This window comes from Thunnus thynnus, chromosome 21 (genome assembly GCF_963924715.1).
Source record: "Thunnus thynnus chromosome 21, fThuThy2.1, whole genome shotgun sequence".
NCBI classification, from domain to species: Eukaryota; Metazoa; Chordata; class Actinopteri; order Scombriformes; family Scombridae; genus Thunnus; species Thunnus thynnus.
The window spans coordinates 13958656-13971407 of NC_089537.1; the positions used below are offsets into that span (position 1 = coordinate 13958656).

At 42.7% G+C, this 12752-nt stretch overlaps 1 protein-coding gene across 17 annotated transcripts in view; it reads right to left on the reverse strand.

Annotated features, from left to right (window-relative positions):
- Positions 1-4129: 4129 nt before the first annotated feature.
- eya1 (EYA transcriptional coactivator and phosphatase 1) overlaps positions 4130-12752 on the reverse strand; it is a 61969-nt gene continuing 53346 nt past the window's right edge. For all 17 annotated transcript variants that reach the window (XM_067578022.1, XM_067578018.1, XM_067578013.1 and 14 more), the window contains 6 exons: positions 9043-9101; positions 8762-8922; positions 8419-8533; positions 7950-8071; positions 6650-6750; positions 4130-4359 (listed from right to left, as the gene is read on the reverse strand). In XM_067578022.1, coding sequence (XP_067434123.1) covers positions 4279-4359; positions 6650-6750; positions 7950-8071; positions 8419-8533; positions 8762-8922; positions 9043-9101 — 639 coding nt within the window. In that variant the 3' untranslated portion in view covers positions 4130-4278. The remainder of the gene's footprint in view (positions 4360-6649; positions 6751-7949; positions 8072-8418; positions 8534-8761; positions 8923-9042; positions 9102-12752) is intronic.

Consider the following 12752-nt stretch of genomic DNA (forward strand, 5'->3'; position numbering starts at 1 on the left):
CAAGAATAAGGAAACACAGACTGAAACAACCTAATAGCGTGCCGTTCTGGTTCTTTGATTGAGCAGAAACTCCTTGCAGCTCTGCTAAGGATGGAGGCTTTGTGTCTAATCCCCCTCCCCTTTTCTCCCTTATTGTCTCAATCTGTGGACATCTGCTCGCTACAGAGACAAATTCCCCTAACTTGAGACACACTAGCCACCAAGAGGAGAACACAGGCCTATTAATAGGCTTCCTGCTCGTAAAAGAGATGTGGCAGATCAGGTTTTTTGGGGGAGTTTGATATGCATGTAATACAATATTAGTTCAATTGTGATGCACCGTCAGAGGCCCCCTCTATGGAAATCTGCATGAAATCACTGTCTGGGCAAGGTCGTAAATCACCAATGGCGTTGTTTATTATTGCAGTACAGTTTTATGGAGGGCGGGTGCTTTGCTGGGACGTCCTGGTGAGGAATGCCCAACAGAGGACCCGCTAGGTAATGGTGCCTTTATTGCCGGGGGGGGGGGGGTTGATGGGAGTTCAGTGAAGAGCAGGCCTCTTGAGAATTACACGGTTACTGTAAAGCCTGATTAAAGCACAGGAACACCTATATCTAACAAATGCAAGCACATGACATGCTCATCAAGCAGCCGCCGCATCAAAAGATGATAGATCTCGCAGAAAATCCGTCAGGACTGTGAGTCAGGTGAATGACACAGGCCAAACAGACACAATCTTGCTCGTATTTTTATTCCTTTCTGTTTTGTGCGAGAAGCCAGAGCGGCTGGCCGACATGCCACAACACCCACTCTTTCTTTCACGAAATGTCTGGTCTGGTTGCGACTGACTTTTTCTGCCAGGTCTCAGAGCATCGGGAAAACTTATCAAAGAGAACAGACGTCTATTCTACACTGCAGAGAGAGCAGCACTTTTCTGCTAGAGCGACAGCCAGTCAGAACCTCAGACAGTACTTAGTCTTTCAGCTGTTCGGAAGTGGGAAAAGCACATTAAGGGTCATTGTGCCGGTGCATTCCGGCGGTAGCAGCCCGACTGCTTTGTCCAGTCTGGCAGACATACACGCCTCACCCTGGCCATCGCTCCTACTCCATCTGAAAACATAATTGATCTGGATATTAAACGGTTCGTGCGGCTCTAAATAAAATTCCATGCATGCTTAATGCTCCAATGTGGTTTTGGACGCTGGACACTTTCTTCCCTATCCAGGCTAGTGGTACATGCTGGACTGTCTTAGCTGTGACCACCTCATAAAATCAGCCTCATAAATATTTTTCATGTGTTATTTAAACTAACTCAGCTCTCTATGACTTGGGAGTCTTTTGATATCTGTAAATTATGCATGGACTCTCCTACAAACATACACTACGGTATAAAGATAGGACTATTACAAATGTTGGGCTGAGCGTCGGCTCAGCTTCAGGAGCCTCAAGAATGTATGACGCATGTAGTTCGCTGTCATGAAAATCCAGTATTGTCTCACGATAAAATGAAAATTGAAATTTATGAGACGCTTCTGAGAAAAAAACATCCAATTAATAGAAATGCAACCACAAAAATACTGAACCTTTGCATTATTTTAAGAAGTCACGTTAGTTATTCCAGAAGAGTCACAAAAGCATGCCTGTAATTCAGATGTAGCCATGATGTAAAAAGTATTTTATTGCAGCTATTGTGAGGATTTAAAGAATGTGATTAGCATGTGGGTATGTGATGTTGTTTGGCCTAGACTTGTGCCAGCTCCGGTTTCTATTTGCTTCCTGGTAGGATTAGTGGTCAAGGCCTGTGACATCAGTGTCAGTCTCAGGACACTGGGGGCAGATAATGGTGTTATTATTAATAACACAATGGAACGTTAAAAAAGTTTAACCAGACCTCAACTTTTTTCCACTGATAAAAAAATATCAATCTTTAATTGTTTCAATTGTTTTACACCTAAATTCTACATTTGAGACACAAATTTGACATAATTTAATTCCTCAAATATCCAATCAGGTATTAACCACAAGTATTTTCTCTATTTATGATGACATTTTGTGAAAAGTACTGTATTATAGTTTAAAACAAAAAGAGAGCAACATGTACTAGTTCACAAATCAGTTTTATTAATTTAAACACAATCAAATAATAATGTCAAAAACATCTGTACACATATTTTGCAGACACAACAATCTTTTGCATTTCACAATGAGGCCCATGTACTGTAAAGTATTTCCAGTTTGCATTAATGATTGCAACGTAATAAAAAAAAGCGTGCTGTATGAATCTATAAAACATTTCCTCTATTTACCTACCATTACCTTGACCTAGCAGCAATATGTAGATACCCCGGAGTGCAGGGGAGAAGTTGTTTTGAAAAGATCACATAATGTGGTCAAAGGAGGGGGGGGACGGGGGTTGGAGGGCGGGTTGGGTGGGGGTTGGGGTGCGAGGGATAGGGAGGACAGGGATCCGAATTGAAATGTAAAGGCCAACAGTGATCATGTGCAAAGGAGGGAAAATCAGAAACACAACAAGTTGGTTTCTGTTTAAGAAATTCACAGTCGATAGCACATGTCCTGTATGTTCACAAACCCCTCGAAGTTAGTGGCTTTTCTCTCAACGTTAATTATGGTTTCCCCATCCACAGATGTAGAAGCACTAAGAAAAGGGCTTCATGTGTTTCAGCTATTTCAAAGAGGGGCACAGAATGTATTTTCAACGTCAAATAAAAACACTACATCATACAAAATTACGCTTGCTGTACAAGAGTTTTGTTATAGTGCTTGTATAAAAGATAATAAAACCTATTCAAGTCTGCTTTTTTAAATATCAGATTTATTCAAATTTGTTGTTAAAATGGCTCTTGGGAGACAGGAAATTTGTGAGTTTTCTCACTTCCATGCCGAATCCAAAACCCTTATCAGAATTAAGTTTACTTCCAAATATGTGGGGTCAGGGCTGCAAGCTGGTGAAATGACATAAGGACACAAGTTGTGAGCTACCTTTCTGAATAACTAAAAAAACAAATACCTCTTTCCCTTTGAAATATGAGTCTAAAAAGGACTTGCAATAGAGGAGACCTGTTATGCTATATAAAGATGTGAATGAAGTTTCCTGTAAGGACGAGAAACATCACAGAATCAAATGAAAGGTCATTGACACTTGACATCCATGCTTTTGGTCTTGACAAAACAATTTATCACAAAATCCCATTATCTACATATTTGTTTACTGAACAAAACTTGAACACATCAACACTTTAAGGCGTTGCACAAGCTTACGTATGTGCGATGGGATGCCTTTTTTTTTTTTTTTTACTTCAATGAAAAAGCATTGCCACCTTTCAAGAGCACGTACCTAAATGAATATAGGAAGGAATAGTCCAGTGATTACAAACTTACACACACAAAAAAAAGATTTCCTCTGTACACGATTGTCTCAGCATTGTAAATAAAGTTTTTTGTAATTTTCTTAAATTATTAGAAAACCCCTTTTTTTTTGTTTCTTCCATAAACGCCTTCCTCTTGCTGTGGTGGAAATCAATAGTACTTTGTAAAAGGCACGAGTCTTTTGTCATCGAGGTACCTTCTCAGTGGCACGGTGCCACTCACAAAGTCTTCGTTCATAAATAAGAAGCACAGGACTCCCAGGCCGACGGTTAACAGAGGAGCAGTCGCTTTGTCTTTCTGTCCCATGACGGAGGGGGGAGGCCGAGAGAAAAGTAGGTTGACAGATAAGGAACAGCAATAAAGGGGAGGTGAGGGGCAGAAGGGGCAAAGAGCTAGACGGACGAAGAAATGTCACCACCAGTAGTTGTGGGCCTGGGGTTTACTGTAGCTGAGTTCTGTGGCGAGGTGAGGTGAGGCGGGCGAGGCCATCAGTAGCTCTGCTCTCCTCACAGGTGTGAACCCTGACAGAGTCCCGGCACAAACAGGGGGGCCGTAAAACACTCTGACAGCTTCAGAAAGCAGCCAATTCACAGTAACCAGGGCAAGCAGCTGCAGCGCCGTAAATTCACCTCTCTCCTTCGCTTCCAGAAAAAAAAAAAAAAAAAAAAAAGTTTAGGGTTAAGACAAAGTGTGACCGTATGTCAGCACATTAACCGTGTGCTCAGCCTTTTTTTTCTCTCCATTCTCCTCTTCTTTTCTTCCCGTGTAGTGGAAGACAGACGCCAGGTAGCACAGGGGGGCCTTTTCTGAGCTGTGGGGTCTGTGGCAAGCGTGGGACAGGGCTGGAGGGTGGAGGTGAAAGGTTGCAGGGTGTGCTGAGGCGGAGCAGGGTGTACGGTGGTAGTGTAGTGCTACAAGTACTCCAGGTCTAGAGCATGGTGGAGGGCCATGAGGTCTGAATGGCTGGAGATCCTCCAGAAGGGCATGTTGTGCTGTAGGAAGAGTAAAAAAAAGTGGAATCATATTATATCAAATTTTATTTAAAACATAGAAAAACATTCTCTACGTTATTTTAGCGCAAAAATAATGAGTCAATTAATCAACTGGTCAGTTGAAAACCTTTAATTTATCATTTCTTTTTTCATTTATTTATGGAACCAAAATGCCAAACTTGCAAGCTTCTCAAATGTGCTTTTCTCTGTTTTATATTATTGTAAATTCCATATCTTTAACTTTACTGTTGGTTGGACAAAATAAGCAGTCATCAATTTCCCAGAGCCTTTTCACTATTTTCTGATGTTTTAACAGCTAATTATTAATCTGATTAATCTGAAAAATAATCTATAATTAAAATAATAGTGAGTTGTGGTCCTGCATTATTTTCTTGTGCTTGCAAGAAGCACTGAGAAGATTTTCTGCTTTATACTGCAGCTAATACATACAATAAATAAAGAAAGTCTGGTTCATTCACAAGGAAAAGCAATCATTTCAACAATACACCCCGACTGCTCCTCTTGCTCCCTTGTGCATAAGTCTATGCAGCCAAATAGCACATCTGTACCTCTAACTAATTTCTCTGCTGCATCAAGTTGTAGCTTTATACCACCAAACCAATCCAATAGCTGTCTTCAACCTCAACAGAAATAAACTCCCCACAGTGTTTTTGAATGAATCTCCTGCCTGTGAGTGTGTGTTTAGGACAGTGCAAATGAGCTGTTGTTCCCAAGAAGAGGACAGAGGAGAAACCTGAGTCGCAGAGAATGAAAGGAGCTTGTCAGGTAGAGTCCTCAGCTCCTCAGTGTGCGGAGCCCATTACCCTCCCCTTATCAAAGGTATGGCCTCTCCCAGGCATATGTTCCGCTTAGGAGAGCCTGCACTGACCCTTAAAAAGCTCTTTGCTTTTTGTTTTGTAAATTGTCTTTGCTTTTAAGTTTAAAAGCTGGAGATGTTATCTCTGCCGTCTCTCCCAGGCGATGGTAATAACTGAAGGCAGAATTGTTTCAGGGATTGTGGATTTTTCTCAGGTTAGGGTGAAGGAATGAGGGCCGAGAGAACTTTCAGACATTTGCTTTTGTAGTTCCACACAGTGTCACGTCTGATATGAGGCCTCCTGACGGGTGAAATTGTTGTGTTATTTCACGTCCTCTCTGATGTTGACACAGAAACCTTTTACCGCATGGCGTGTCGTGGGACTCGCTGCACTCAGACGGGGGGAAAAAAAACGCCTTATCCTTCCATCAATGTCACACTCCAACAACTCAAGACTGAGTAAAAATATTTGCATCTTTTTCCACAATCATCCCTCAAGACCTTATTCCCAGGGCGTGCTCGCTTTTCATAATACAGAGCTATTGCTTTACACATTTATCCAGGGTAAAGGTTGCTACTTCTTCCTAATCACTCTTCATCTGTCCTCATGCTTCTACTCATTGTTTACTGAGAAACAGGTGAAAAAGGAGCTGGAGGCTTTTCAAAGGGAAACTCTGCGTCTTCACCCTGACACACTGCAGCTCACTGTTACTGTCAGTGAAATATGCTCCTGGACCGCTGATTAATTTGCTAATGAATATGTTTGCTGCGTGCGGCTTGCACGCGGTTTACACCCAAACTTGGCAGAAATGCTGAATACACAAACTGTGGAGCAAGAGCCAACAGGTAGCATAAAAAGGGTAAATCAGATGTCAGATTCATCTGAACAGACACCGTCATGTTTCCTGAAACACTACGGGAGATTTCAGCTTTTGGCCTTTCTTTATCCATCTTGTGCTAACAGGCTTGTCATTGCAGTAAATATTCTAATTTCATCAACAATGATTTAAGTCTCTTTTATGCGTGCTCTATTTACGGTGCGCCTTCAACATGCCTGAAAGGGCCTGTCTAGCATTACACATACAGCATTCACGCTGCTCAGGGCACCAAGCAGGAATATATAATTATGCCATCTCTCCCCTCCCCTGCTCTGTAAACCTGAGATGGCGGAGGAAGAGCGCTGATTACACACCACAGACTTTCTCTCTTGTACTTGGATGCCCTATAAGAGGATCAACAAACGAAAGTAAAGCAAGACTGTTAAGGAGGAGAGCTCGAGCGCTGTTTCCTTTCTTTGGGAAGGTATGGCAGGTATGTTTTGTGTTCTGAAGGCATTCATAATGAACTCTCGACCTTACGGAAAGTAATTACCAGTCCAAACATTATCTTTTCTCCTAACTCTGTGTATTTCTAGTCAATGTTTTCACTACTGTGCATACAGTATGTGCTGTCTATTATTCTCAGAACTCTTACCTTTTTTGAGCCTTGCTCCTCTTCCACACCATCGCCAACAACAATGTAAACAACTTTCCTCCCGAACCTTTGAATTACTCTCTCAAAGCAGCTCTCCTTCCCTGTGGAGGAGTTGACAGCAGAATGTTAGTGGAGCGTTGCATGGATGCAAACAGATACACAGGCACACACACACTTTTGACCCACACTAAACACCATCAAGTTGATTCAGAGGCACAGGGTGACAAGAGCCCTTTTAAAAACACCACACGCACACAAAATAGGCCAGAGTGTAAACACTTTGAGCTCAGCACGGAGATGTGATAAGATCAGCCTTCAGATAAAGACAATCTGAAAAGCATTAACTCTGCCGTCCCCCCCCCCCCCAAACCTGGGACAAATGGACTTAAATCAGCTAAATCACTCTTGTATGGACCTGGTTAGAAGAACCAGTACGCTTAACGCTCTGAAGAACCCTGAGCTATGCTGCTCCAACTCTGTGCTGATGGGCCTGAAAATGGCGCAGGAGTGAAGCTTGATGTTTATTTTGCATTTGAAACAGTGAAGGGGAAGGACTGGAGGAAAAGGGGGGAGACGGAGGAGGGGGGGTTGCTGTTTCTGTGGAATGACATAAATGTGCAGAAGTGGTTTCATATGCAGAGACTGAGCAGGAGAGGCCTGGGGAGGCCCAGCACAGGCCCAGCTCCAAGAAAATAATCCCAGGCTGATTAGGCCTATTCCTTCATAGAAGAACATCAATCCTCTCCGCTGACTGAATATCCCACCCCATCCACACCGCTGTCCCATCATTTAGGTAGCACATGTGTCTTAGCTAGCCCCTTTCATACAGAGATATATAAATAATAAAGAATAAAAAATATTACTGTAAAGAAGACTCCTCATTATGCCGGCTTTGCTTTGTTATACTGAACCAAACAAAGCCGGCATGCTGCTCCTGTGTGTGATTTTGGATAACATGTGTTAGCATAGCGTTCCAGAATCAGAGGCGTGACGTGTAACACAACAGCATTGGCGTCTAGTGTGTGTAGTCCTGCCATGCTGGCTGTCCCTATTACACAGACATTGATCTGGCAATGTGACTACCTCTGCTGCTGGCTTAATGGCGGAACAACAATGCCCCCCATCACGCGTTCGTACCTTTTATACAGAACAACGAGGCGGAATAACGGCGCAACATCCCCGCCTTGAATAGGCTGTGTAAAAGGGGCTAATGTTTACACTCACATTGCTGTGAGAAGTGAAAGTCCAAGAGGATTCAAATCACACATTTCAAGCATGACATACAAAATTCAGTATTTACCTATTTTGGTTGCACTATAAATATTCTCGATAGGAAAGACTATGCCCAGGCCGTAGAGCAGGACCTTAGCCAGGGCAGGGATTAGCTGCGTGGTGGTCACCAGGATATTCACACAGTTTGACCTGTATTAGAGAGACAGAGGAGGAAAGCAAAGGGATTACATCATTCTAAATCACTGTGAAGGAGGACAAAAGAAAACACAGGGTGCAGAAAATAAAGACACGGCAATGTATCAGTTGTTTAAAACATGTCCTGCAATGATGGATTGGACCTCAGCTCCTTTTTAAAGTTAGATCTCTTCGCACACTTATCTTTCAAAATCAGAACACAAATCCTGTCCAAAAGACAAATCGAAGCGCTGTGTTTTCTTTAATGGCTTGGGAGTATGGAGCTGACTTATTTACACCACATGTGAGTTTATATATGTGTGGTATGGGACTGGGTACAATTTTCCTCACTGGAGTCCTACCTTGAGTGGATTAATGTTAGTGCTTTCAGTGCCAGTGTTAACCAGGAGTCCGTCAAGGCTTCAATTTCTGCTCGCAATTGCAACCAGGCTTCCCTTTTGGCTGGGCCCAGCAGACCTGAAACGCAGGGTAACATTGTTTGGGTTGGACCAGCCCTCCAAATACCACTGAAATTTTCAAAATTTACCCTGACCAAGTGGTATGGCATGTGTGCTTTTTAAAACACACTAACGCGAACACACGTGGACACTCACACAAACGCCCACATAATGAGGGCACGTACATCTGCAAACCCGTTTCTACATGACAAATTTCTGCAGAGTGGCGCTGCTTGTTGGGGATTACCTCCGACGTTATTTTTGTAGGTGGTGTAGATTTCTTTTACTCGTCTGTAGCGGAAGGCCAACTTTCTCATCCAGTCCACTCCCCCCCTCACACCTGTGGCCAGACATAGGTTGGCACTGGTCGCTGCTGCGTGGAAACCATCAGCGCTGAAGTTATACGTACTGAGAAAGACAAAGGAAGAATTTGTTAGGACCAGCAGCTTCACCATTGATGGTAGTAGAGTATATGACACATTTTATTTTGACCTATGAACAAAGAATCAAAGTGTACCAATGTTGTACCTTAGGTCCTGGCCGTTGTCATCGGAGGACACATCGTCAATATGTACCTGGTCACATTCCTGAAATACACAAAACATGCTCTTTGAATAATGTGGGATTCACATACTCTTAAAGACACACCTAACAAGACTATTTTAGAACTAGAGGTTTCTTTGGTGGAAGAAAAGCGTCACTCCCCACATGTTCTAGGTAATTTTTCACTAGAAAAAACATATTTATTTAGGAAATAGAGCTTTGGCTGGACACCTCGTTCTTAAACACCTTCTCCTTGACTTTCTATCTATATCCCTTTGAATCAGCTCACAACGTTTTTCTTCCCTTGTGCCCTCACCAGCCCTGTCCAAACAAAAACAAACCTTATCATTAGTCTGGATGGACCTGTGGCCCACAAAGTTGTTACCACTAGAGGGGTCTAAAGATATTCATAGCCACAGACATAACCAATTAGGTCCCAATCCAGCAACTCTAAACACTCCCCAGGTTGGCATTTGAACTGCTATGTCTGAGAGTACAGATATATATACATACAGTAGAAGAATGTATGTAGGCTTGCTGAGTGTATAAAGAGCCTTGGCACTAATGGTCTGTGCATGTGTATGTATATACGAGTGTGCATCTCTAAACATATGTGCAGACTACTCTTCCCCTTTAGGGTGCCTGGCTCCTCTTGGAAAGGTAGAGGGATTCTACAGCTCTGCACTGATTCCACCGGTACACAGTAACACAATCCAGACTTTCTGGTAAATGTAACCTACTAGAAAAATTGAACCTGATGCTAACCGCCAATGAAATTATGACCTCTGATTGCTGCTGCGCCACACACCAACACAGCCCCGGGGCCAGTCAGCCAGCCAGCCGGCAAAAGAGCGCAGGAGAAAGCAGACTAAAAATCTGTTATTAGTTTTCCATTTATAGGAGCGCTCTAGTGCCTCCCCCTTCCTCCCCTCTCCCCGCCCCCTCAGCCAACTTGAAATGTGAGGGACTCCTGCCTTGGCATTCAGATCAACACATTTCATATGGGGCACAGGAGAGACAGGCTAGCTGAGCCTCTTTTGACTAAAACTTGGGACAGCTAGCAATTTTGCCAAAAGGAGGTTGAGCAATAGTCTTGTTAAGAGCAAAAGGCTTTGAAATGAATGAGACATCAACCTCTTAATTTGTTTCAGTCATTCCTAATCTAGAATTAATAACACAGAGACTATCTGATATCTCTATGAAGTAGTTTAAAGAATTTCTCTGGTTTGAAATTGGTCGCATAACTGCCAAAAAGGTTCTCACCTGTTTAAAGTTATGTGAAAAATAATAATTTCACATGGAAATTGAAACTTGAGTGAGAGAATTCCCCCCCGGTTTCAAGTATGAAAAATCCTTCCCGAATTTTTAAGCTTTTTAATTAAGTTTCATCCGGCTGTTAAGACACCCAAACACAGAAAGGACTTCCTTGTTTTAAGTCAATCTAACTGAGGCCAAATGCTGACGTTATTGCATTCCTCTCTAATGCTAGAGCAGGGTAAGGGTAAGGGCTTTGGACCGTAAACCTTTTTTATTTTACTGGTTCCCCTCTGAACAAATTTTTCATCTCCCTGGATTTGTGGGGAGAGGGAGGGGAGAGCGACGTGAGGAAAAACTCAAACCAGCTGTTCTTTAACAGAATTAAAATCTTGACCCCCAACCCCAGCTCTAATGCAGCCATTCTCTCGCCAAGCCTCTCCCAGCAAGCACTGAGATCCAAAGAGGAAAAGACTTTGACCCTGTGACCCTTTCCCCTCCTCTCCGGGGCTCCTGCACCCCGATAAGGGGGTGGAAGGGAAGAGAGGTGGAGACGGAGGAGAGCAGCGGGTAAAGGCTGGGGGAGACAGCCCAAACTGACCTCACATGGAGCGGGCTCTGAGCCCTGCGTTCCAGAAGATGGACTGCCAATTGGAGATGGGGTGTAGGCGGGGGCTCATAGCTCTGTTGGCCTAATCTGTTTCCAGACACTCACCAGCAGATCTTTAATAGTTGAAGAAAGCAGCAATTTGTCCCAGCTTGAGGATTTGCTGCCAACAGACTTGTGGATAATTTATGTTCACAAATTATCCAAAAATTTTCCTCAGAAGAAAACCCAAGCCAGAAGTATTAGTGTGCGTAATTCCTTTAGTAGTGGTGGCATGTCTGTTTGTTTAGGAAAACAAAAACAGCTCCCTGGGTTAAGTACCTCATAAAGCCTCCATTCAGAGACCTCCCATTCTGGTGCAAGTGACTGGAATGCTTCTATTATCCTTTAATTACCCACTAATAAATCAGACACAATCAGCTAACTGCAAAAGCTCCTGCCACCTCTTTTACTTTGGGCACAGGTCCATTCAGTTCCACTCATTTGGTATACCATTGCTTAATTGTATGCTGTCCCCTGGTACCTTGTTAAATAACAATAGTTCCTCATATTTGTTCTTCCCATGTAATGTGTTTCTTTCAGAGTCTGACAGCCAGCAGGGATCAAAGCAGATATTTGAGAACAATATTACTCAGCATGTTAATTATGGGTCTGCCAGATCCAAACTCCAACATGACTCTAAACACATAAATATGTCTCAGTAATTAGGCCTAACAGAGGCCATTATAACTGCTGCCTGATTATGAATGATTTTTTATGGACTTGTCCAGATCCTCAAAACTAACAAACACATCAAACCTCAATGAATGTAAAGTGATAAAATTCAAAAGGCCTGAAAAAATACAGGGGTTGGGTCCATCTCACCAAGCTGCTTATTTGCAGTTTGAATGCACTATGTTTACATAGCTTTGTAATTATGTAGATATTTCGACAATTAATTAACAGCTAAACGGGGCTCACAGAAGTTTGGATGTGTGTGTGTGTGTGTGTATGTGTGCATTGACTGAGAATTAGGGGGTTGCTGGAAGAATGCACAGACCCCAACAGTTACTGTTCCCAGCTGGGGCTGGCATAAACCTCTGCGCTGGCTCCCTGGGAGGACTGGGAAAGCTAACAGAGGAGGTGGCTGTGGGTAATGTCGTGCAGTAACCCTTACACATACTCATTAGGAGCCACTTCTGAAGGCCACGTAAACACCACGGAGCCATAGATGGTGCAGGTTCAAGTCGGTTTAGTACAGTCGTATAGTTGACATGGACAAGATGGAAAGAAACACGGTGGGGCGGTGAATTTTACTAACTGACGGACTTGCTGACAAACTCAGTGGCATTCTAGCATATTTGCATGGGTGAATGCTGAATTGCCAAAGAAATAGAATTGCTCTGAAAATGCATACTGAGTATACAAAATACAAATAACATACAAATAAAAGAAAATAAAAAGTAATGTGTCTCAAAAGTTTTGATGTAATTTTCAGTTTAATTAGTGTTAAGATTTATTAGTGTTATGATTAAATAGCTCACTTGCAGGACTTGATGGAAAGAATTCATAAGCACAGAAAGTTAGTGTCATTGAGTCTTTCAAAAGCTCAAAAGGAAAAAAAAAATAACACTGCTATTATGTTGTTTGTAGAACACTACTGATAGACTGACAAATCTTTATGATGGTGGCAGTTGAGAGGCAGTCTGAGAATTTCTTAGAACCTTTTGAACATCTCTTTTCCATCGAATCCCCCCATTCTCCCCTCACCGAGCAAACAGTGGTCTCTCTAAAACCTACAATCACCGCTAACTCACACCAGATGTTCCTACTGTACTCAAGAGTGAAGAGCCTC